This window comes from Rhagoletis pomonella, unplaced genomic scaffold, assembly GCF_013731165.1.
Source record: "Rhagoletis pomonella isolate Grant_MI unplaced genomic scaffold, Rhpom_1.0 Rhpom_scaffold_00007, whole genome shotgun sequence".
Classification (NCBI taxonomy): Eukaryota; Metazoa; Arthropoda; class Insecta; order Diptera; family Tephritidae; genus Rhagoletis; species Rhagoletis pomonella.
Window position 1 is genome coordinate 53,609,609 of NW_023458561.1, and position 25,465 is coordinate 53,635,073.

A 25,465-nucleotide genomic window follows, 5' to 3' on the forward strand; every position below is an offset into this window, starting at 1 on the left:
TACCTGCTGTTTATGTACTGTTTCTCATTGTAAAGTGATTCATCTACATATTTTATGATGCTTGACTATTTGTATGGCAATGTGCTTGATTGCAAACTATGTGATTGGTGAAAAAAAAAATTATAACAAAATATAATAATAAAAAAAAAACAATTTAATAAACCCAAAAAATAATAATAACAACGTATACATATTTAAATATTTATCCAACTCAAAAGCAGGCAAATATATATAAAATTATGTTTTTTAATTTTTATAAATGAAAAGGACATGTATGTATGTTTATCTTCATACTAGCAAATACATTTAACAACAAAAAAATTTTATACACACTTACGCTACATACACACACAGATATACGAGTACATTTGTTGATATGATAGTACGGAGGATAGATAAAAAAAGAGTAATTGTAAATATTTCTTACCTTGCAGGCAAAATGAGCGCATCGAATTCTGTGGTGAGATGTCGTCTTATAATATTTTTTGATGGTGGTATACCCAGTGCTGTTGCCATGGTATCGCCAGAAAATGATGGTTCCAATACGACAAGGCCGCCATGCACACCGCTGTCTGTAAAAGTGTAAGAAATAAATTGAAGCAAAATCAAATCAGTGTTTCGTAGAAATGGTTTATATGTAACTCTTGAAAGTCAATATGGTTTGATTTTGTTATGGGTCTCCTATTGCATTTTGGGTTTTTAGGAACCCTATAAAAAATAGATTGTATTGAAGAATGGTTAAATAAACAATTGAATGCTGATATTGTAAATCTCCTGAAGAGAAACAAAGTTAGTCAAATGGGCAACTCACTTAGAGCTTGCAGGCCCATTGTGATACCACTGTAAAACACGAGAAGCTTAGTGACTATTCTGCATAGAGCCATTTTGAAATCCTTATGAAGCCTATGATTTGCTTTTTTCCTACACCGCATAGTTCCGTAAGAGAGCCAAGACCGTGTCTACCTAGATATAAAGCCCGCTCTGCAGCTAAAGAAGAACTCTTCCTCTTTCTCATCTCTGCAACTTCTGCAACAAACATGGGAGATATGACCATCGAAATGTTCTATATCGAGAGGCTGAGCAGTTCTTCCGTTGTTTCATTATCAATTTGTGGATATAGTAGCCTAGTTGTAGTACAATTGCCCTCGCCCAACCATGACCTATTGGCCTATTGAATAATGTTACTTCTACTCCTTGATTTGCAGAATGCCATGGATACAGTGATGCCAGACATTCTCTGTTAAATTACCCACGAAAATCGGAAAAAAATCCCTCAACTACCCAATCTTAAAAATTTGTCCCACAAAATTCCCAATGAATTGAAAACCTATATTTCTGTAGTAAAAAATTAACATTCATGTTACCTTAATATATAATATTCTTTCGAAATTCAATGGTCGGTAGATTACTCACAAATGGTCTAACAGAATTTTAAAACATTTACCACATTCATAAATTATATTAAAACCCAAGATTTTAAAGAAACTTTTTTTGTGTTTTTATGGTTGAATACTTTGTTGATTTTAACGTTGAAGCACTTGACTTTTTTTTTGATTCAAAAGCATTCGTTATTTTATATATATATGTAAATGTATAATTTAACATTTCATCAGATAATTTGTTCCACTTTCTGCATTAAACACCAGTTACAATTGAAAAGATTCTTTCTTAATCCGCACTTGAATTGGTTAAAGGGAGAAAATTGTCAAAATTGTCCTTATAATTTTTATATTTATACGTACTTTTACTCCACATCAAATCTTTAGAACGATTAATTACGTAAGAGTGTCGAATATTTTTGAATAGTGATTAATTGTGCATCGATAATTGTGTGAAATGAGAATCCCTATTTTTCCCCTTTTAATAATTTTTGCTGCAAAATATCCCTAAAATAGGGAAATTACCCACAATATGTGATCACTGCATGGATATCCCAATCTTAACTCTGTTTTTACACAGTGCAAGACTGGTACCTTTTCTGGCAAGCTAATTGGCTCTGCAATTTCCAATTTATTGAATTTTCCTGAGTTTTGCACAAAATTTAGAGACTTTATTTGTATGTGTTTTGGTGTAAAATCAACTATATTTTTTATATAAAATTATCGAAAATAAATTAGAATAAAAAACTTTGCATATATGGCGAAAAACTAACTAACTTAGCTATTAACAGTTGAAGTTGAACGATTTGAAGAAATATATGATTAGTTAGAGTCACGAAAAAATCCAAACTACATACGACAGAGCGTATCTCCAAAAAAATTATAAGAAAATTTCCTCGAATACGTCCTAGGTTATTTCATGTAACGAACCCCTAAAAAAAGTTTGAAGCGAATCGAAATTGTGACACCAAATTTGGTGTCCGAAATGAAGAAGGGCCTGCTATCATATTTATTTAATTATTATTTTTCAATTCCAAGTGTAAATATAATTTTAATACACATATTTGGATGAAAAGCGGTGGCAAAGGGGGACACTTTTTCAACATTACTTCGAAAATGCAAAAATAACAACTTACCTTTCAAGTTATCAGCGTATTCTCCTAAATCAATTGACCTGGCCCAGCGAATGAAACGTTGATTTGTCCACACAATTGGATCAGTGTCCACATTTTCTGATTGTACGCGACGCATAGCCAAAGTTTGGCGATCATATTTCACAATGCGAAGCACATGAATGCCTAAGGAAGACATAAAGAAAATGGTTTACAATGCAGGGACGCTAAAATGAGATCAAAATACGCGGCGCACGTAAACATAATTTTAGGTCGTGCATTGCGAATCTGGACACTACTTTTCTAGAACAGGTCGTTTTCCTCAAGATATTTTCATTTTAAGTTTGCATTGCGAAGGAAAAAAGCAAACTTTCACATGGAAAATGTTACTCATACGCCAGGTACGAGCATGAACGGGTACGGCCATGTACGATATGGCGTATGAGTAACATTATTTCCTGGCCCTATTTGATAAAAATATTTTACATTTTCAGTTAATATTTATTGTTATTTATTATTGTATATGTATCCATCGATTTTCAACGTTAGTTGCTTACTTTTTGCAAAACAAATGAATATGTATTATTTTTTATTTTCCTTCCTTGCCAAAATTTGAACTTTTTTTTATAAAATAAAAATAGTAATATCTGGAGAAAATGAGCTGCTCTAGAAGCGGTATATTGATTCGTAATTTACGCTCCAATCCCAAGTTAAGCTTTTAATATTCGTCTTCAGAAACTAATTAAATGTTTAAAAAATAAATAAAATAGCTTTTATGAATAATACTCTAAAATGTTTACTCACCATGTACAATGCTCGCTTGATGGAATTTCCTCGTCACCCCCAAAAATTTCTCCAATTCCTTCTTCGACAGCGTATCGAGCATGCGCGCATCGACCAGTGAATGCAGAAACGAGTCAGCATATTGTGGCAGTCCAATGTCAGGTAGCCATTCGGAAGCTACCCAGGTGTGTCCCAGCTGTGTGATCATGGGGTAGCGCACCATTTCCGGACGACGCTGCTCTTCAATTGCCAAGCGTAGCTTCTTACGATGCATGGGATGCACTAATCCCAGGCCCGCCTCCAATTCACCATCATTCAGCTCAAGCAGTACTTTGCCGCTTTTCACATTCTCCGCACAACGCGAGCTGTACTGGGGCATGCCGAGCGCTACCTCTAACCAGGCGAGTACCTGTGAGGCACGCCACCTTTCCATTGGCAGTTGTGATGCGTCGCGCAACAGGCGCAATTTCTCAGCATAGCCCTCTTCGGAGAGTGGACTCCAAGAATAGTCTGCGTCTGAAAGATAAGGAGTTACTAGAATACACAATTTTTTTTATTAGTGGGTTAGTTTTTGTGCGTGGGTATAAGTGATTGAACTACACTTACACTCTGTAGCGCCATCTGCCGACAGAGCTTTATTTTTATTACGCGAACGTGCGAAAACACGAGAAATGCTACCCCAAGTGCCGCCGCGCCCATTACGCGCGCTTAATGTGCCGGTTTTGGGCGCGAATTTACGCGCAACTGCGCCAGGACCATCCGATTCTACGGGCGAGCCGAGTTGCTCCACAGATCTGATAGTGAAAAAATATTAAAAAGTAAAAAATCAATAAAACGGATTCGAGTATTTTTAATTCATATACAAAACTTTACCTCGAATAGGCGGCAGAGTTCAAAGGCGACAAAGTTGGGCTACGCTCCTTTGGTGTACCATCTACAAGAAAAATATGCACAGTTCAATATATAGTACATCTACACAGCCACCATCCAATGCTCACTCACATTGATACATATTTTGACTGGAGACCAATGAAATGCTGTCTGGGTCAACTGTTATGCATGGTCCATTCTCGCAAGTACCATCGCTGAAATTCAAATCTCCACCGGTGCTCTCACGATCACTGCTATTCCGCAAACCCGAATCGTTTGAGCACGAATTGCGATCACCCGCCGTTGCGCCTGAGCCACCGCTCAAACTGCTGCTAAACGCCGACAATGAGTTCGAGTTGCCTCGCCCACTATCATCTGTGCGCATGCCACTGTTCACAGTCACTGTTGTAGCCAGTTGATTTATCATACCCGAAGTGGCTGACGGTGGTGTTAGTGGAGCGAAGGAGAGCAAACTCTCTTGATCTGACAAACAGCCGGAAAGTTGGCGACGCGCCTCCTGCAACTGATCTTGCAGCCGCTGTAACTGTAAGTCGCGCGCATTCAACTGCTGTGCTAGCGCCAACGAACGTTCGGCTTCGTCGCGCGCCTGTTTCAACAATTGCCAACGTTCGCGTTCTCGATCACCTGTCAGTTTGGCATTATTCGTTTCAGTCTCGCGCACTCGATCTTGAAAATTTCGTATAAAGTCGCGCAGTTCCTGTTCTTTGTCCTGCAGCGAGGCGCAAAGTTGTTTCACCTGTGCAAGCAGTTCACTCTTGTCGTTACGCAGCTTCTTGCGTTCAATGCGTAGCGTCATTATTTGAGTTTTAGCCGAACGCAGCTCGGCTTCGAGGCGATCAACGCGTTGCTGCGGCATGCCACCGCTGCCATCGGTTGAATGTGCATCGCCACAGCTATTCGAATCTGAGAGATCGACGCCGCCGACAGCGCCCTCTGGTGAATTTTCCAAAAGTTTCCGGAGGCGATTGATTTCAGCGTTGAGGCGCTCATTTTCCTCGCGTAGTTTTATGGGAGAATCTGAAAATATATATAAAATAGGTTCTTAAATTAATTCACACCAAGATAAGTACTAAAAGAAATATTTTTAAAATCTATTATGTATATATTTATTACGCGAAGGGATTTTTTGTAAAGGTCATCAGATCTGCACCTTTCGGTCGATTTTCAAAAACGAGGTATCAAATTAATCGTTTGTCAAAAGTTAGTTGCCAGATTTTGAAAAGTTAAGTTCAAAATATTTAAAAGGTTAAACCAATCAATACAAAATGGGTATCAATTGAAATGGTTTTATTCAATTGATATCCATTTTGTAACAATTGGTTTAACTTTTGAAATAATTTGAATTTATTTTTTTTTTTATCTGGCAACTCACTTTTGTAATAATGATAATAAAATCTTTGTTTCTTAACTTTACTGTTGGAGGGGTGCCACCTGGTTAAAAAGTTAAATTCAATTTGAATTAAGGGAATTCGGTAATAGAAATATGTATCACCATATGGGCGCCAAACAGAAAGAGTTTAAGGAGTAATAGTTTGTAAATATTTTGAAGAGGGTTGCCACCTATGTGGCACAATGAACAATGTGCAAGTGTCGAGTTTTTTGTCGCATTTGCTTCCATATAACGAATAAACCGAGTTTATTTTATATGGAAGAAGACCGCAATATCTTCGGCAAAAAAATTAAAATTTAAAAAAAATCTATGGTAATTTTTAGCCACTTGAAACTTGCACATTATTACACTAAAACTGAAAGGGCTATAAACTCCAGAAAAATCTAAAACTTCTGAGAAATTTTGAAATTTCGATGAAAATTCGTTGCATTTTCTTATTTTTCTACAAAGTTTTTTAAACTCGGATTTATATGGTTGTTGTTAGAGAACGAACTGTATTTAATTGAAAATTCTTAAAAAGTAATAAATAAACATAAGTGGCAAACAATATTTTTGACCCAAACTATATATCCATTTTTTAATTTGCCCAAATGCATATCCATTTGTTACTATCGAGTTTTTTCCACCTATTTACCGTCCACAGTTTATAATCAACCAAAAGTCCTTAAGTCCCATTCTTAATTTATAAATAACTGTGCTCAAGTTTTCTAAATCATTTTTTGAAAAGTGATCTGACTTAATCGCAACACCCTATATTTAATGGCATCCTCTATTTTGCCAGATTGGCTCCAATTTTCGAGATAACGGTACTTGAAAGTTTCCTTGGGGCCGCTGAGATTCCGTTTCGAAACACCGGAATTAAGAATATTATCGATTCTATTTTTTATAATTACGGATAGATACATGTTTACTGGGTGGAAAATTTTGTGGTCAATAATTGTGAAGCCATCATTATGAAAATTTTGGGTTTTAAAATTTTTCGATTAACAAAGCTCAATTTAAATTTAGGTCGCTGATTTTGGGTGCTTCTTGTACTACCTAATAAAAAACTTAACCGAAGCTTCTGGGTAGAGTAAGAAGTAGTAGCTCAGTTTCTACTTTGTTTTTACATATTTTTGAGTTTAGCTATAATTTTTATAATACTAAATAGTACATTTTTTGAACAGTTTCTTTCACTTTCCACTTTTATCTACTTATTTAAATAGTTTTATGGTAATTTCTTATTACATAATCACGCCTCATATACAAAATATTCCATGAAATCTTTGCAAAGCTTAATGAAATATAAATGCAATTATTCGACATCAACACAAAACTTCTCACTAACAAATCTAAAAGACAAATAGTCAAACATCAACATGGGACCTAACAACTAGAAATAAGCGAAAACAAACAAATCAAAGAACGGATACTTGAATGGCGTTGTTGTGCGAAGTCAGCAATGATCAACGAAATTAGCGCAAAATAAACTTCAAGAATAACAACAACAAAAACCAGAATAAAGACGCTGCTAATTAAGAGCACATCAGCAATATAAAATAATATGTAGCATCAAGGGTATGAAGGATATGCTTTGTAAACAAATATTTAAATATTCAACAATACATACCACACGCACAGATAAATTCATTAAATTGGCACATTTGTACTGTCAGAGAATATACACAATGGCCTTAAATGATTGCTTAATGGGTGGAATCGAAAGGCAAATATGCACAAGTGAGCAAATACAAGAACATTAATTGTAAATATGTCAATAATGATGAATTACTCGTACAATGTAATAAGATGTTAGCAGTGGTGTAGTCAGGGTAGGCGGACCTTTTGAGATACTTAACCATTGAGTACCTTTTATTTATGCAATTAACTCGTTGTATCAGTTATTCGAATTCAAGCCTGAAAGAAATGTTCGGTGAACGATAAGTGACACTGAGCACTGAGCACAACAACGAAACCGGTTTGCCTCCGTACAAAATTCATTTCAAACTACATCATTCTCCCATCCTGTCGAACGAATTGAACTAACTGAAGGTCACTTGCATGAAATTTGGTGTAAATTAAGAGCCTAATCGTATGAGCGAAAAAATATTCTTATCTTTTTTATTAAGTATAACTTCTCTATCAGCGGCTGTGAAAACTCAGCATGGCGAATGCAACGGAAGGTGTTTGGGTGGCAGAAATGCCTTCTAAATGTAGTCTTTTATTTTAATAATAAAGTACATTAAAGCAACTTGTTAAGCAACGGTATAAAGGTAACCATGCAGCTGAAGAAACGGATAAACACAAAGAAAAAAATAAAATAAAATAAATGAACATAAAGACAAACACAAAGATGAAGGTACATTTAAATTTAGGATAAGATCAAATGAAAATGTGGATATGAAGATGAAGAAAATAAAAAAGATATAAACAAGGATAAGGTAAAAGCAAAAAAGAAAGAGGTAGAGAAAGAGATAGGGACAAAGATGGAGATAGAGATAGGAATAGAGATACAAAGAAAAGTGCATAAAAATGGCGCTATTATGCGCAAATTAAAACTCTAGTGAAAACCCGGGAGGCACTACAACCAACCGAAAGCAGGACGGAAGTACAAAAGGTATTCCATCGTCTGATCCTCTTCAAGGCAGGGTGCTTTTGTCTGCTTGATAAGTGCAAGTAAATAGATATACACTCTGAGATTAAACGCAAAAAGGGCTTTGCCCACCTGCATCTCCTCGATGCCTTCAGTCATTGCTGAGCAAAGCATTCACCCCTTTTCTGATGGTGACTTCGATGGCCGAAGAAGGTGCTATAACTAGATGTGGACCGAGGAATGCTTGGTCTGAGCCAACTCTGACCAAATAGCCAGATGTCTCATTACCAGGTACTCCCGAAATGACCTGGCAGCCTGAGCAAAGTAAGTTCGAGGCTAACTAATGCCTTAAGTGCAGCTTGGCTGTCACTGCAGACAAGTAAACTCCTTGTCCTCCACCTATTTATCACCACGTAGGTCATGGAAGTATGGTTTGCAAATACGTCAGCCCGTAAGATCATTATCTTCAATAAAAACTCCAGCACCTGACCCACAGTCAATTTTGGAGCCATCAGTAAAGAGCACAATAATATGGCATTGAAAGAACACAATTGATCAGATCTCTGCCTCCAGAAATTACTGCCTCGCCCCACTCCGTCTTATACCAACATCCGTTTCTTTTTAACCTGCAGGTGGCCCACGTATGAAGACTCAAAGAGACAGTAAGTGCAGCGTGGCATCGAGAGTAGCGCCAGGTGTTGTAGAGAAATCTCCAGCACGGGGCGATTGTTCTTTGAAGTTTAGTAAGCAGATTTCCCACGCTTACGATTCAGAGTCTACTCCACCATATCACTGACGCATAGCGATTATGGGTCTAAGCATAGAAGTATAAATCCAAAAGGTTTCCTTTCATGTCAGACCCCACGTTTTGCCATAAGGGTGGCCCTTATTTTGAAAAGAGAGAACAATAAAGGTTCACAGGGGTTGAGACCGAGAATCCAACCACTATAACTTTTCTCCATATAACTAAGGGCCACATTAATGTACATACATACATTCATATGTACATATTAGTGTGAATGCTTAAAAGCTGGTACAATACCTTTTCAGATTACGAATGATAATGCACATAATAGCGGTAACGCTTTTAGTAGTGAATAAGTAAGAAGGGTAGATATTACTTTTGCATTATTATGTACATACATACGTAAATATTAATATAAACGTATTTCCATTCCATCCCGGTATTATTTTGCAAATCCGTTCACCTGCATGAATGGCTGAGCATAACGTCGGCTTAATGTAGCGATTACCATCGCAATTATTGCCGCCATTGAAATTGTTGTTAAGGTTACCTTGCGTTTGACGCAATCCGGCTATGGCGTTCATTTGCTACTGCCGTTGGTCGCCACTGCTTTTGTTGCTCTTGCTAAATGGCAAAGATTGCGTTCGCAGCCATTTTAACGCAAACTTTTGTTTATCCATCTGAATGTTCTTCTACTGTTAGTCATCACCGTTGAAATATTTATGTACATACATACTTAGTTGCAGCTCCAGGGGTCTGTGCCATTTCCAGAATCATTAATTCAACAATGAAGTTAGTTTTTGTAAAAAGACATTGTCTATCAACAACGCGGCTAGAAGCGGATACTGATTTTTTTTAAATTAATCCCGGTATTAAGTCTTGTTGATTATTTAGACGAACCAAAAGAGACACAGCAAAATTCTGTATACATTTTCGGAGGTGGTCACTTGCCTATCCGAATAACAATAATTGTAGGTTTTCTCTTAATCGAAGCCATTGGTTGCTGATTGCATTTTCGGTGATTTAAAGGACAATTCTGGTTAAGACAGTAAATAGTCTTTCGTAAGACGAATGAAAGACAGATGGGAAGATAATTCGAAAGGCTTTTGTTATTCTAGCATAAAGGTCTTAGAAAAAAAAGCTCTCTCATTCACTACTCGTGGTAAAAAGCTATTTTGAGAGAAAGCATTTGTACGCCATTCAGCTCGCGTCGCTCCAACAGTCGCAATGGTCTAGTGAGCAGAGCATAGACGTGCCGTTCGAGAGATTACGAGTTCGAATCTCGGGCGGCGACACTTTTTTTCTTTTTTTTAATTTTTTTTCTTTTTAATCAATTAAAAAAGAAATTTATTTGAATTTCATTTAATTTTTAAAACAATTTATTTATTTATTTTTGCTTTATTTTCATTTTTTTTTATTAAAATGTCTTTTATGTATTACTTTTGATTGTTTTAAAAAGAGAAATATACACGTTTTTTAAATTTAAGTTAAATAAAAAAAATTAAAAGGCGAACAGCATGACGCTGAGACCTCCTCGTTAGCAGATCTTGCCTATAAGATATTATTATTATGTGTTTCACAAGGTGTCGTAGGTGTCGTATGTCTTAAAGCTTTTAACGGCTAAATAAATGTTTCGAGAACTTGAAACCACAACTAACAATTTTTTAACGGTGTCAAATCTCGACTTTCACGGTGTTTTGGGAATCTCTTAAATATAATTTTAGCCATTTAAAGTTTATGCATACAACAAAATGAGAGTATACAACAACTTGTTAACTACAGCCGTTCGTGAACCAACTATGCGGTCTTTTCAGGCTTATCAGGGTAGCCTCAGACCTGGAAAATCCGCCTTTCACAGTCAGGCCCTCTTTTTGATTGTAAAATCACCGTCGACAGCATGAGAAGAAGCTGCATATAAGATGCTATGACCAAATGTGGGATCGCAGCAAAACTAATACGGTAATGTTGAATGACATTGAGCACAACTTTATTGTTAACGACTTTGAAAAAATTGATGTTAAAAAATGAGAAGAATATTTATAGCATAATTTTTAGCAGTTTAAAAAGTGAGCAGAGTCGATATTAACATCGCGAGAAAAAATAAATTTTAAAATTTTCGAAAAAAAGTTAAAGTATAACTTCGAAAATAATTCGTGTTTCGATAACAAGGCAAATTCGTATTTTTTACCGTTATGAACCAGAAAGAACCATAACCCGACTTGTATCTCAAAATAATTTGAGAATTGTATTCAGTGCTGGGCAAAATGCATAATTTTTCTTTTATTCCTGTTAACAAGAAAAACTAATTAGTATCGCTTACATTCGTTTAAATTTTGAAGTATTTTAAATAAAGCCATTAACAAATTTTATGCTCTGCGTTTTATTATTTATTTATTTGAAATCCACAAATCTTTGAATTCCAGCAATTTATTAAAGAATTATGGCATATTTGGCATACACACATACGCATGTACAAAAATACCTTAGAAAGCCGGAAAAAATGTTCCTGCGAAAGTGCATAACATATTTATTGCACGAGTATAGTTATTATTTTCCTGAATTTAAATGGAATACGAATATTGGATTTTATTGCACTGGGTACATATTTGTGTGCATAAAAAGGGTTTTTCATTTTGAAATTTCTCCTTTGTTACTGTTTGCTATGCACACCGACATGCAAAAATATAAATATGTACATACATACAAAATATACGCAGCTGCACATTCATTTTAACTGCCACATAAACAAGGTGAATCAATACAAATAAATTGTCCTCTCCCATTGGAAGCACAAGAGTAGGTTTGCATATACATATGTATGTATGTATGTATGTTTGTATGTATGTACATCTGCACCCAAATATCAATAAATATGTGCCACGTAATGTGTGTAATACGTGTGACTACATTTAATAAAAATTTTGCTTTCTCTTCTTTTGTTTGTGCACATATCAAATATTGCTAGGGTATTAAATTTGTATTACGCTTCAGTTGCATTATACTTTTGTGGCACCTTTTTCATTTGGAAAATAAATTGTATTGCGGTTAATTTATTATTACAAATATGCAAGCCAAAAATCAATAAAGTCGCAATTGAAATGAGATTTCTTTATAGTTTCAAAGAAAAACAAATATGTTTGCAGTTGTATTGGTTGGCAGTTGTGGGTAGTAAAATAAATTAATTTTTAGGACTATAAGCGACAAGTGTAGTCAGCGATAAAGGAGCTTTACTACACAAAATAAAGCTTTAATAGGTATTTTAATATTTATACATATTCTAAAGTAGATATAAGCGTCAAAAAGTTTTATTTGCTTAAACATGTGGATAATCATACGCCAAGTGGTCATGGTGATCTCGGTTATGTGTGTGTTTTTTTTTTGTTTTTAATATAAAACCGAGTAAAATTAATAACTTTAGTACAGTAGCCAGCGCTACCATTTTCAGCGTTTATTCTGAATGCTACAAAAGCTGAGTAAAATTTTAAAATTAAATTTATCAAATAGCTTACACGAAAAATTCAACTCTGTAAAAGAGAATATTTTGAGGTAGCCTCGAGTCGCTCCCGCTTTTTTACAGAGGCTCGTGTTTTTGTACCATTCGCCAATATCACATGAAAAAAATCATCCAACCGACGCACAGTGTTTCGACTATATGGAGGCAGGTGGTCAAAAGCCAAGGTGACATTTGGTAAAAGACCAGTTGGGCTTTGAAAGGGAAAAGTTAAAGTCATAAACGCAAAATTTTACATCATCTACATCACATCACTTTCTCTCTGACATCAGGGGTTTTTAAAGGACAAAAAAAACATTTAAAAAAATATGACCAAATCAAAAAATTAATAAAAAAATCGGTTAGCAATTAAAGTATCATATAAAAGAAAAATTTCTGTAGAATTATAACAGAAAAAGTTTTTTGGTGCATTATGACGAATGGGCAAGGAAAATGTCTTTTACAAATTTTGTCCTTAAATATCCTTTTAAATTTTTATTTTTGAAAAAACTATTGTTTGAGAAATAATATACACAGGAACTCATTATCGACTTTTGTCCTGCAAACTTTATTAATTAGAAGCGCATTTTCAATACCTATAAGACCTTGTAAACCAAAAAAAAACTTTATTGTTTCTAAATTCTACAGAATTTTCTCTCTCATTTGGTATCCATATTGTAATTCTACATTGCAATGATTTTAGTTTTATAATTTTTTGAATTAATCATATTTTTAAAATTTCTTTGAAGTTCCTTGAAAAAATCCTGACGTCAGAGTGAAAAATTAAAGAAACAGTTTTACTATATTTGACCCATAGTTTCGTGAGTGTATCGATTCTTTCGAGTGTTTTGAAATTTTCTTGTTTTTGTCGCACGGTGAAATATTCGGGTGAAGGTATTTCCTTTTTTGTTTTAAATAAAAAAATTGACTTTGAAATTGTAGATACTAAAGATTATTATTAAGTAAAAACAAGTAAGAAAGTCTAAGTTCGGGCGGAGCCGAACATTAAATACCCGGCGCAAGTATTAAATATATGTTTTCCACCTTTCCGAAAGCTACCGCTACATGATAAGCCGGGGTGTATACATTTTAAGTAAATTAGCGTCCTTAAATTTCGAAATATTGAAATTTCAAGCATATCTGAAATTTACCGTTATATGAAAAGCGGCCTCAATTTTAGTCCGATTTCAACAATTTTCAACGGTTTGCTTTTATGTGGCAAGCACAATAACCATACCGAGCTTGGTACAAATTGCTAGAACGGTTAGCGAGATACATATATGTGATCACAAGTGGGCGGTGTTACGCCCATTTTCCAAAATTTTGTCATAAACGTATTTCTTGGTAAAGAATTGTTGCAATCATCAATTTTGGATAAATTAGCTTCAATATTTACTGATTTATCGAAGATTTTGTATTTCTCTACATTACCGTTATATGGGATGTGGGCGTGGTTATTGTCCGATTTTAAAAAGTTTCGGCGGTTTTTTATGCTGTACCAAGGCCAACAACTGTGCCAAGTTTGGAAGAAATTGGTGCAGCGGTTACCAAGATATACGCATGTAACCATAAGTGGGCGTGGCTACGCCCATTTTCCAAAAATTTATAATATTCTTATTTTTCGTCTAAAACTCATTGCAAATATCAATTTTGAGTAAATTATCTTCAGTAGTTACTAAAATATTGCAGTTTTCGTATTTCTGGAAATTACCGTTATATGGGAAGTGGGCGTGGTAAAAGTCCGATTTCGCCCATTTTCAATGCCAACCTACCTTGGATTAAGGGAAACCTACATCATTTCGTTGAGATATCTCAATTTTTGCTCGAGTTATCGTGTACACGGACAGACGGACAGACGGACAGACGGACGGACAGACAGACATGGCTTAATCGATTTCTTTTTTCATCCTGATCATTTATGTATACATTTGTCTATATCTATCTCGATTCGTTTTGGCTGTTACAAACAACAGTTATGTGAACAAAATTAATATACCCTTGTGCACAAGTGCGCTCGGGTATAAAAAAGTATGAATACCGGTCCGTCAGATCTTGACATTAGATGCATGTTTTAGAAAATTTAATGTAGTTTTCGAATATATAATTGGATCTTTGCGCGCCACTTTGCAAATATATGTGATTTTCGATTTTTTTAATTTTCGATTTTCAGCACCTTTTTGCATAATTTCGCGAAAAGAATTTTTCGAACAATGGAAAAATCTGACCAAACATTGGGGGAAGAGAGATTATTTACACTTATGTAATTTTAAAGTATAATTTTTGTTTCTCAGTGTGGAAGAAGGAAGTAAAAAACATTATAGTGATCCAATCCTCCCCATATTTTATACTTAGGCGTTTCCAATAAAAGTAACAGTACAATCTAAATTTCATCGAAATAGAATGAAATTTAATGTTTTCGCCCACAAGACTGGAGGGCGTGGCAATTAGAATTCCATCTTTCCGAAATTTCAGAAATTGGTGCAGGTTAACTAATATTTCCACCAGCCTTCATATAGTCGAAACACTGTGCGACGTAAAGGAACTACAGTCCGAAAGGTATTGTTGTGCCCTTTACAAAAATATTTGTACTTTAGTCAAGACATGAGACGCGAAATCCAAATTACGCGGCCGGTTCATTTGTACAAATTTGTTTTTGCTATTTACAGAGTGGTGTTGTTTGGAAATTATTTTTTGGGCTGAACTCATTCTCTATAAAAGTTTCTAGACAACACCATTCTGTGATCCAACCAACCAACTTTATTTTTATTAAAATTAAATAGGCATTGATTTCTGAACTGAGTTTCATGGCATCTTTCATACTGAATATTGTAGAGCATTTGCATGCCCTTATCTCAAATACTGCTGAGATATGTACACTTACACATAAATTTTCAGATGTGGGCATTCAAATACGTCCGTGATAAATTTTGGTATAAAAGTATTATTTTTAAATACCAACATTTTTAAGCGACAATTAAATATAAAGTATCAACTTTTACTATGCATTATTTCCCTCAGCGTATTGAGTAAAAAAGGCTCGACGCGGAACCTCTTAAAATTTTCCTAGAGGGGGAAGATTCATGGACGATCAGTACTATACCAAATGCTTAATTTTGAGTCTTATTTTGGTCGCATTGCAGGATTTTTTTCTATTTTAGTTTGACGTGGCATAATGTACATACATACTTATAGCAAAATTTGCTAACATTATACTCGTATGCGCATACTAACATCAACAAGTAAAGCTGAGCAAAATATTGATCTTAAAATCAACCTTTAGTGCATCTTTCAAAATCTCTTTGCTAAAGCATTCAACCGGAATATGTCAGAGCTATCTTATGTTCACACCAGCAATAAACAAAAATTGTACTGAAGATGCAAGCTACACTGAACACCAGGTAATAAAGACTTTTAATTAAAAATTCTGATTTTCAAAAATGCGTATGCCATTGGAGTGGAACCCAACAGATAGCTTGCTGCTGTCATTGGTAAATTTGGGGATTAACAATATGCATACATATGTACATATATATATGCCAACAACCTGAACAGGACTGCTGCAGTTTTGTATCAAACTTTAAAAAGCAATTTAACTAAATGCTGGTTCGCAAATTGAATTTTCTACTATGATGTGCTGCATGACAGTCGACATAAGCTCAACTGAGTTCCAGAGGAATGTAACAGTTAGCACAGCGCCATACATATATAAACGTGCATGCATACACGCTCGCATAAAACAAGTCCCTCTAAACCCAATGGCCGAAATAATGGAGGCGAACGCAAGTTAGCAGCAACAAAAGAAATTCCGGCATATTCTAACTCAAGTGTACATACATTTGTGCATATTATGTACGTGTGTGTGCATAACTGTTTATATGAATGTTTGTATTCAAATTGCCCGTCCAGCTTAATAGTTTGGCAAAGCCTCGAATGTCCTCTCAGTTCGCAGCAGTTGGTCAGTCTTATCGCATACGCTTATATGCACGGCACAAGGCCGCCGAACACTCCGTCCAAAGTGCACTTACATACACACAAAGACAAATACTCATTTAACCGGATCATCAAACAGACAGTATCAGCCAAGTACAATGCAGCATTTGATAGAGGCCGGCCTCTGGTAGTCTGTAATGAACGCATACAGTACTCGATTGGTATTAAGCAAAATGGGGTAGCCCTACTTGCTGTGTGCTTTCACTGTTATTAAGGTAATGGTTTGCATACAATAGGCATATATGCACTGCAAACATTTTGACCCCACTGGTTCGGTTGTCGTAGGACTTCTGTGGAACTAAAACTGTTTCGTGTGAAATGTTGGACGGTGGTATATCTTGGGTATGCAACTATACAATTTGTGCGATTACTCTGTTTCATTGTAAACCACAATATGGCCACTTCGAAGAATTGTATAAACTGTATTGGGGCTGCTCAGACTTGGTAGGTTTGAAGGTCAGTTGAATGCCAGCAGCCACTTAAGAACATTTTTTAATGATAGAAGAAGCAAGGTCAAATTAATTTATATATAACCTCAAATTCCGACAGTGAATTGCTCTGCAGGTGCCAACCAAAATACCCTAGAAGGAAAAGCTGAAGGCAGTAGCAGAACGGAATGTGCCAGCCATAGTACCACCGTTTTGAAAATAAAAAACTCTAGTACCGGTAGTGCCAGCCACAGCACACCAGAAGAAAAGCGTACATGTAACAAGGACGCGCCCGTTCCTGATAGTAACCTCCATCAAACGCGTTCATGAGGCGACGCTACCAGAAGGCTCTGTATATGCTCGACAAAATCGAGCGAAATGCCGCGATGAGGAAGACGAACGTATATATATGGGCATGGTGAAAGAATACGAGAGATAAAATTGGGCGTAATTGGTTTATTTCAAAGCATACCTACCATACAAATCTAGCCTCAAAAGGGACTTAAAACAGCCATAGAAAGCGGATCGATGAACATATCATTCCGAAATTTTACCCATATGTTAGTAATAATATTATAACTAAACATTAGGGTGATTGACTCGGTTTTTCCTAACCGATTTTCACCGGTTTTTTTGGATATACATATATAGGCGGTTTTCTTGAAACCTTGATTTTACGAATATCAAATAAACCGGGATTTATTTTATAGAACAAACCGATTTTTTTCATTTTATACAAATCTTGACATCTCAATAAAAGTTTTCAGTTTTTCGAAGTTTTCAAGGCCTTTTCCAATTCAAGCGAAATCACCAAATGGAGAGATCTACCCGTTTACTCCAGCCACGAAGAATTTCACTCGGGGGTTTGCTTTTTTTTTGATGTTGCTGGAGCGAAAAAGTTAACCATGGAAATTCTAAATAACTGTAGACATATCTAAGCACTCTGCCATAGCCGAGCCAGTGCAGAGAGAAAAAAATCAGACAAATGCACATTACAGCATAAATTATTTTGTCTCGATCAAATTACTTCACGTAAACAAAGTACGTTCACATTTTCTTTAATAATTTCCATAGATATGGGATTAGCACTGGTACGTACGAGTGTGTGGTTTGCATTTGATTAAAAAAAAAAAAAAAAAAAAACAAATGGCTGCATACCATTAGGCATTTTTTTAATTTCCTCAACAGTGGGGGCTAAAATTTTTCTTCTGACTTTTGATCTAAAAAAACTTTGAACTTGCTTGGCTTTGCTCTTTTTTAAATAAAAACCTATCTTTACTGTTAATATTTTTATTGTAATTTGTGGTCATGACTTCATACCATAATAAGCATTTTCACTGTATGAAACTATGTAAAATAAAAACGGGTTTTTCTTATTTTCAAAAAAGGGAACCGGTTATCATCAAATTTCAATTTATCGAATAACTCGAAAACCAGTTTTTGAAAAAAGGTGAATAAACGACCACCCTGCTAAACGTACAGAAAATGGGAGTAATCGAACTATATTAACACATGCATACTTAACCTCAAAAACGCCCTAAAAATACCATAAATGCCAGCACTATGTCGCAAATATGAACAAATTTTTTTTTTCAAAAATGGAAAATTATAATTCAGATCTATAAATTTTCTAAGGTTTGGCTGTAGCCTTAGTATCTAAGAGCGTGGGAACAAAGTTTTTGCCCATAAAATGCCTACTTATAAAGTATAACTTTTGTTTGCTTAATTTTACTAAAATATTTGGTCTATTGCACTGATTTTTTTCTCAATTCCGACAATGAATGCTATTTTGCATATGAACTTACAAAAATCAAAATAAAAGTTATTAGAAAAACACACAGTTGAATAGAACTCACAATAAATTTTGGTTAAATAAAATTCTTCTGATTCTGCTACTTTAATTTTGTATAAAATTGTCAATTACGTGAAAAGTTATAATAGGGGTATTCATCCAACGTCACAAACTGCCGATAAACATTTATCGACAGTTTATCACGTCATTAAAATATTGCTTTATAAGGCTAAACCACCTAAATATAAGAATTGAATGTTCAAAAAGCGAGGATGAGGAAGTAGATGAAAATCTTATTTCGATCTACGCCAATGAAAATAAATGCTTTTGCGAAAGAAGAATTTGGAAGTGTACAGAAAGATGGCAAAAGGTAAATTTAAATTAAAAATGTTTCATTACTTGGCCAAGTGGACTTAATTACTAATAAAGGAAACTAATATAGTTGATAAGCACAAATGAATACATATCGTGGATGTTTTTGTAAAACCGCCCATCGACCAATTGCAAAACTGCCGATCTTACGGCATTCCGATTTCACGCCTTGATAGGCGGTATTTTCTCTAGCTATTATAATACAAATCTGTTGTTTTAATAACGATTTTATGATTTGTATGCATAAAGCTCGATGCTTGGAGTTCATTTTCACCACAACGGCGATTCAGGCGGTGGTGCAAAAACATCGACGATATGTATATACCTATCACTATTCCTGTAGGCAACGATACCACGCATCATTGTAACACAAAATTTTTAAACAAAAACAAACAAAACAAAACAAAAATGCAACAACAGATTGTCTAGTTCAGTATGGTCCATCACTGATATCCAACTCTTCACAATGGTCAGCGAGCAACAGCCAACAGCTAACAGCCATTCCGACAATCAACCCGTAGCTTAAATGAGCCTGCACTTGCGCTCAGAGCAGTCAGTGATAACCCGATGTACACACCATTTTCAAATGAAATACCTACATACGTACATTAGGGTGCATCACCAACTTTTATTTTATTTTAAGACTTCCGCCAAAATTTTTCGGAAAAATACTAAGATTTACGTGTGCTTGACCCTTCTGAAAATTAGTATGCACACCGTCTAAGCTTAAGCTCTGCTATGATTAGAGGTATTTTTTTTGAAAACTCATTTAAAGAGAAAAATTTATTTATAAAAAACTCGACTTTTGGAGGTATTTTCAAATTGGTAAACCTTATTTTTTTACGAAATTTAATTCCGCTGGAAAAACGGTACCGATTGTTTTTTTGTTTTTGTATGGAGAGTGCTGCACCCTAATGTACATGTATATGTATGTATATTGCTTTCATCCAATTATGCCTAGCTAGATTCTGCTAGAAATACACAATCTACATTCACTAAGAGCAACTAGAGAGAAAACGTAGCAATATTACACAGTTACATAGACAATGCCAATAACATTCCATGCCTCCGCTACATATGTACAGCATTCATAAGCCAACTGCTGAAAACGAGATTTGCGCTTATCGTTGCAAAAACTCACCAGACGCCTGTTATTAGAATCTGTGAAGGATATGGAAGCAATGCCGGCACTGCAAATTGGCTGACAGAGTTCAATGTATTCATTTGCGGATGCGCGTCCAAGCACCTCTTGAATCACTTAGTGCCTACTCCCAATATGAACGACCAGTGTGGCAAATAGATAACTACTTCACAGAGTACCGACTAATATCCATTCCAAATGAGAAGTGAGTCCACTTGCTTGCACGAGTAGCACCACCAAGCCCATCATCTGCATTCGGAGAAATGATTATCCTCGTTATTACAGATTTTCATTTCCATTTCAGGCCATTTCCGTTGCCAATCATGAATGTGTTCGTATGTATGTACAGCCTTGCCTAGATTTTGAGTCAATTTTGCTGAAAATATGCGCAGCATCTTGATATTGCTTTCATCTCCATGCACCACTTAGTGTTGGCTTCAATTTCAATTGCGATTATGCTCCCCTACTCTTGCTTTACAATCCTCTCTGCTACGGAAATGAAAAATATGAAATTCCATACTTTGATGATGTTATGAATTTAAAATGTGTCCAGTGAAATGCCGAAACTATGCTCTTACGCATATACAAATGGATGGGTGTTGTTGTTACTTGTGCTTACAGGTTTTGGTAAATTGCATAAAATTGTTTGCATTCTTGGCTAGAGGCAATTTACGGTACACAGTGGCACACAAAATTTAATACACTTTTGCGTTGTTCGAAAAGTGCAAATACTTGTCTCCTTTCGCATGGAAATGCTAATGATTTGCAGAGCTGCTCTCCTCTTACCTCCCATTCCTGGGAAAGAGAACTTAATTGGATAGCATATTGAAATTGATTAAGGGCTGAATTTATGTAATAATATTGTGCTTTAGTTTTATATTACTCATACGCCATGACGAACATAATTTCTGGTACTATCAACTTAACTAACACATTATTATGATAATTTATTTAAATTATTAATTAATCGATTTTAACTTGTTTAACAGGTGGCATGCACCTTAAAAAATATTTTCGAAATAGATCGTTTTGTAACTTTTTCGTTTGACATCTGCACTGTTGTAAATATTAGTAAACCTTATTAATTAATTCATTTTAACTTTTAGAAAAGGTGAAAGCTCTTTAAAAAATATTTAATTAAATATTTGTTAATTAAGGATATAACCTATCCGTATGCCAAATTTTATTCAAATATGTCTAGCTGTTTTAGCTTGAAAAAGCAACAAACCTACTCGCACACTCACAAACTTTCCATTTATATTTCGTAATAGTAGGATTATTTAGATTGAAGAAGAAAATGAGCGCAATTTTTCAACATAAGGAAATATTCAGAAATACATGTAAAGGCTAGGACTTAAAAAAGAAAACGTTTTTGCATTATTCAATTAAAATATTAAAGCGTGAATGTGGTTAAACACTTGGAGTCATAAATGAGTCTTTAAGGAGTCCTATTTCGGAGCCATTACGCTCATAATGAGCTCATTTAAGCGTCCGATATGTAGGTGTTTCCCTCCCTCCGAAGGTCGACTTATATGAGCTTAAATTTATACATCAAATGAGCCTCAATATGAATCATATTGCACTTTTATTGGCCTCATATACGGCTCTTTTGGACTCATATACATATGTATGTATGAATCATTTTACACTCTTTTTGAGGCTCTTATCGGCCTCATAAATTGTTACATTCGGACTCTTATTTTAGGTTGTTCTTTGAGTTTTGTTGAACGCACTATATTTGCAAAAGCATTCAGCAAATATTCCTTTCAAATAACATATGTATATACATACTTACGTGCATACACACATTCCAACATGCATTCAATAGCAGCTAAATTTTTTCGTTTTCTGTTTTCTAATTATTTTCAATTTCCGTATAAACAAGTTTAGATATAAATTTCAAATCTTTATTGCTTTTATATTGGCACAAGGTACTTGCTCATAACTTGGTTCATACATAAATCCTAAAAGATTCATATAAGAGTAAACAAATTTTTGTTTTTGAAACTCATATTTCTTACCTACCTACATAGGACTCGTTTCGGACTCATATATTCTGAACGCTCAGAATATGTTTGCGGGGCAAACATTATATGTATGTATGTATGTGTGTAAATAAAATTTTAATTTCCTCACTTTCATAAATTTCTTGTCTCTCTCTCCGTTTTTTTCCAGGCTTTTACTTGCATTTTGTGTTATTAAACGATACGTTTTAGTGCCACTTGAAGTCGTAAAGCGCACGCCTCTTGAAACGAACCAACAAAGGGTATTCCGTGTCCTAAAATTATGCTCCACATTGGAAAATTTAATGAAATGGCTTTTCATAAATAAACACGGGAAAAAAGTAAACACACATTTTGGCATCCACGGCATCCAACACATTTCAACAAAATGCTATCATAAAAATCAAACGACAAATAAATACCTATGTATTAAGGTGGTAAACGCTGCCACAAAACACTAAATACTAATAAAGCTCAAAATTAAAATGTATGACTACTCGTGTGTGAATATTGATATATGTATATTCATGTACTTGTGTATGTGTATGTGCTGACAGAAAGTTGTAACACGTATAATATATGTAATAGCTTATCTGCTGTTGCGTGCAAGATGAGCAATTTTAATATGACTACCGGGACGTATGAGTGACATTAATGGTGTGACAAATCAGTTTTTCGCTACCAAGCAAAACAATAGGGGCTGAGTTGCCGATAAAACCTGATGAACCAAAAGTTATATATGTATGTGTATGTATATAAATAAACATATAAAGAAATACTAAATTAAATTTTTTTACTTAGCACTCAATTTTTCTTTTTGTTTCAAGGCTTTTCTATACATATATACCAATGTGTGATTAAACGATTTTATGCATTTAATGATAAACGTACATATCAAAATTGTCAACAATTTATGAAATAAAAATTTCTGATGCTATTTCGTTTAAATTTAAAATTTTCAGCTTTTTCTTCTCCGATGAAATTGTACAATTGTTAATGAAAACTAATTAAAATTCTGTCATTTACCACAAATTTAGCCACAAGTGAAACTATGAATTTGTAAAAGCAGCAATTAGAATTATTTTAATTGAAATTTTTATGCCGAAGACGTCATGACTATGGTTTTCTACATACATATGTACATACATACCATGCCCAAAATGCCAGTATACTAATATAATAATAAAATCAAGAATATGTTTTATGGATTTTATGCCACAATAAATATGTATTAATAGTTGGAAAATGTTGAAACTAATATGTACACTCTAAAAAATGTTTGTTTAAATTTGCATTTATTAAGATTTGTAACCAGTTTCCTCTCTTAATGAATGCAAATTTACGCATCGTGTTAATTAAACTAAACACTGCTTGTTTACTTTTAATTATCACATGTGTGGCGTATAACAAATTTCAAATTTGGTTTTTGAGTTCTAAACATTTATTGTTCATAATCCTACAGTTTACACATAAAATGTTTGAAATTTCCTATAAATTTTTTTGTTGTTTAAATTTACTCATACAAAAAGAGGTGACCAGTTTCCTCTCCTAATGTGTGCAAAATTAAACACTGTCTGCAGAGAAAAATTACACGCAAAGTATTTAAAATTGAGTAAATATGAGCACTTAAAATTTATTATTTGTAAAAAAATATATTGTTGCCTTCAGAGTGTATATCAAACCTCCGAGTGTATTTTCGCCATGAAAAAGCAAAAGGAGGGTAAAACCGTTGGGATTAATTTATTAATTGGAGCAAAAGCTTGGCCAAGGACTTAGCGAAATGTGTGAAGCGCCATTTTTTGTTGTAGTTGTGTGATTTGTACGTGTGTAAATGAGCCTGTTCGCATGTAATGAAACAAAATGTTTTTAAAGTGATATTTGCGTAATAACTTTGTTGGTTTACAAAAAAATCACAAAAAGTATAAACAAATATTTTTTGAACAAAACTTAATTCCCAATTTCGTCTTTAAATCACCACTTTGTTATGAGAACAGATTGAGATTTTGGAGAAATATTGAATAGTTTAAACTTTATCCAAGCTGACCGTGATATTTTGGAAAAATTCGCTGCTTTCAAGCCGACTTGCCAAGGACTTCTGCCAGGATAAGGGTTGGCAAGTCCATACTTTTCAAATCAGTACGTTAAAATTTTTCGAAATTTGATAATTTTATCCCTGGACACGATGGAACATCTTTTTTCAATTTTATGACTTTTCATCTATCAATTACTATGATCCTGCCAAGGACCAAGGACCTCGCAAGTCGGTGATTTGAAGTTGCTCTAGATAATTTTGTTTATTTTATTTCAAGACAGCAGGCAACATATTTTTGAGCAGTCGGCTCTCCAACTATAACTGAAACTTTTAGGGTATTTTTTCATGCACTTTTGTTTTATCTTTATTTATTTATCACTTTTTTGGGTTATGTATGCCGTCATTTTAGCAAACGAGTGCTATGTATGTATGTATATATTTTAGAAAATTCCAAAAATCTTAACCAACACATATACACATTATTTACGTACCTGCATTCGTTGATGCATTCGAATGATTCACTGTGACCATCGACGTGGCCGCTGAATTCGCATTGGTATTATTGGCATTCAATGCATTACTACCCGCATTACTACTGCCACCATTTAGCAACGCCACTGTTGCATTTGTGCCATTTAAATTTTGTTGCTGCTGTTGTTGTGCCATAAGTGCTGCATGCGCCTCGTTTTTATTGGGAAAACTTAGGCGATGCTGTTGGTTATCGATCGTCATTGGTGATATAAGCGCTTGATTACTGCTGCTGCCATTCGAACTGAGCGGTGAGACGATGCTATCCGCAGCACCAATAGGCGTTATCTCTTGGGCTGATGCTGTTGCTATTGCAGTCGCTGTTGCTGTTGCTGTCGCTGGCGTTGGCGCTGAAATCGATACTGCTATGTTACGTTTACTGTAAACAAGTGCCGCTGCTGGCGATGTTTGTATCGAGGCAATGGAGGTTGGTAGATTAGCGGTGGATGATAAAACAGATGCGTTAGCCGTTGTTAAATTTGCTGCCGTTACACTTTTGACATTTAATGCGGATTGTGCTGCTGTCACTGTCGTTGTTGTGACAGCTGTGGTGCTGTTGTTGCTGGTGCCTCCGCTACCGTGATCCAGCGATAATATCGGCTTTAGCGGTTTATTATTGTTGATCGTTTTTTCGTTAATCGTTGCAATGCTTGAGTCAAGCGATTTAATATTTTTCTGTAACGAAGAAAATAAGCTGATATAAAAGTATGTCCTTGGTTGCGTTTAATGCAGAAATGGGTTTTATTTCAAAATATTACTCATTAAAAAATGGGAAACATGCAATAATAATGTGGGGTAGCATATTTTTAGATCAATC

The 25,465-nt window shown here is 34.9% G+C and overlaps 1 protein-coding gene across 8 annotated transcripts in view; it reads right to left on the bottom strand.

The window, feature by feature from the left end:
- LOC118743065 (kazrin) overlaps positions 1-25,465 on the bottom strand; it is a 152,892-nt gene that overhangs the window by 38,406 nt on the left and 89,021 nt on the right. For 6 of the 8 annotated variants that reach the window (XM_036475548.1, XM_036475553.1, XM_036475550.1 and 3 more), the window contains 7 exons: positions 24,612-25,323; positions 4,277-5,182; positions 4,148-4,208; positions 3,881-4,068; positions 3,296-3,808; positions 2,516-2,677; positions 428-572 (listed from right to left, as the gene is read on the bottom strand). In XM_036475548.1, coding sequence (XP_036331441.1) covers positions 428-572; positions 2,516-2,677; positions 3,296-3,808; positions 3,881-4,068; positions 4,148-4,208; positions 4,277-5,182; positions 24,612-25,323 — 2,687 coding nt within the window. The remainder of the gene's footprint in view (positions 1-427; positions 573-2,515; positions 2,678-3,295; positions 3,809-3,880; positions 4,069-4,147; positions 4,209-4,276; positions 5,183-24,611; positions 25,324-25,465) is intronic. The other 2 variants (XM_036475552.1, XM_036475551.1) reach the window with 1 other exon arrangement.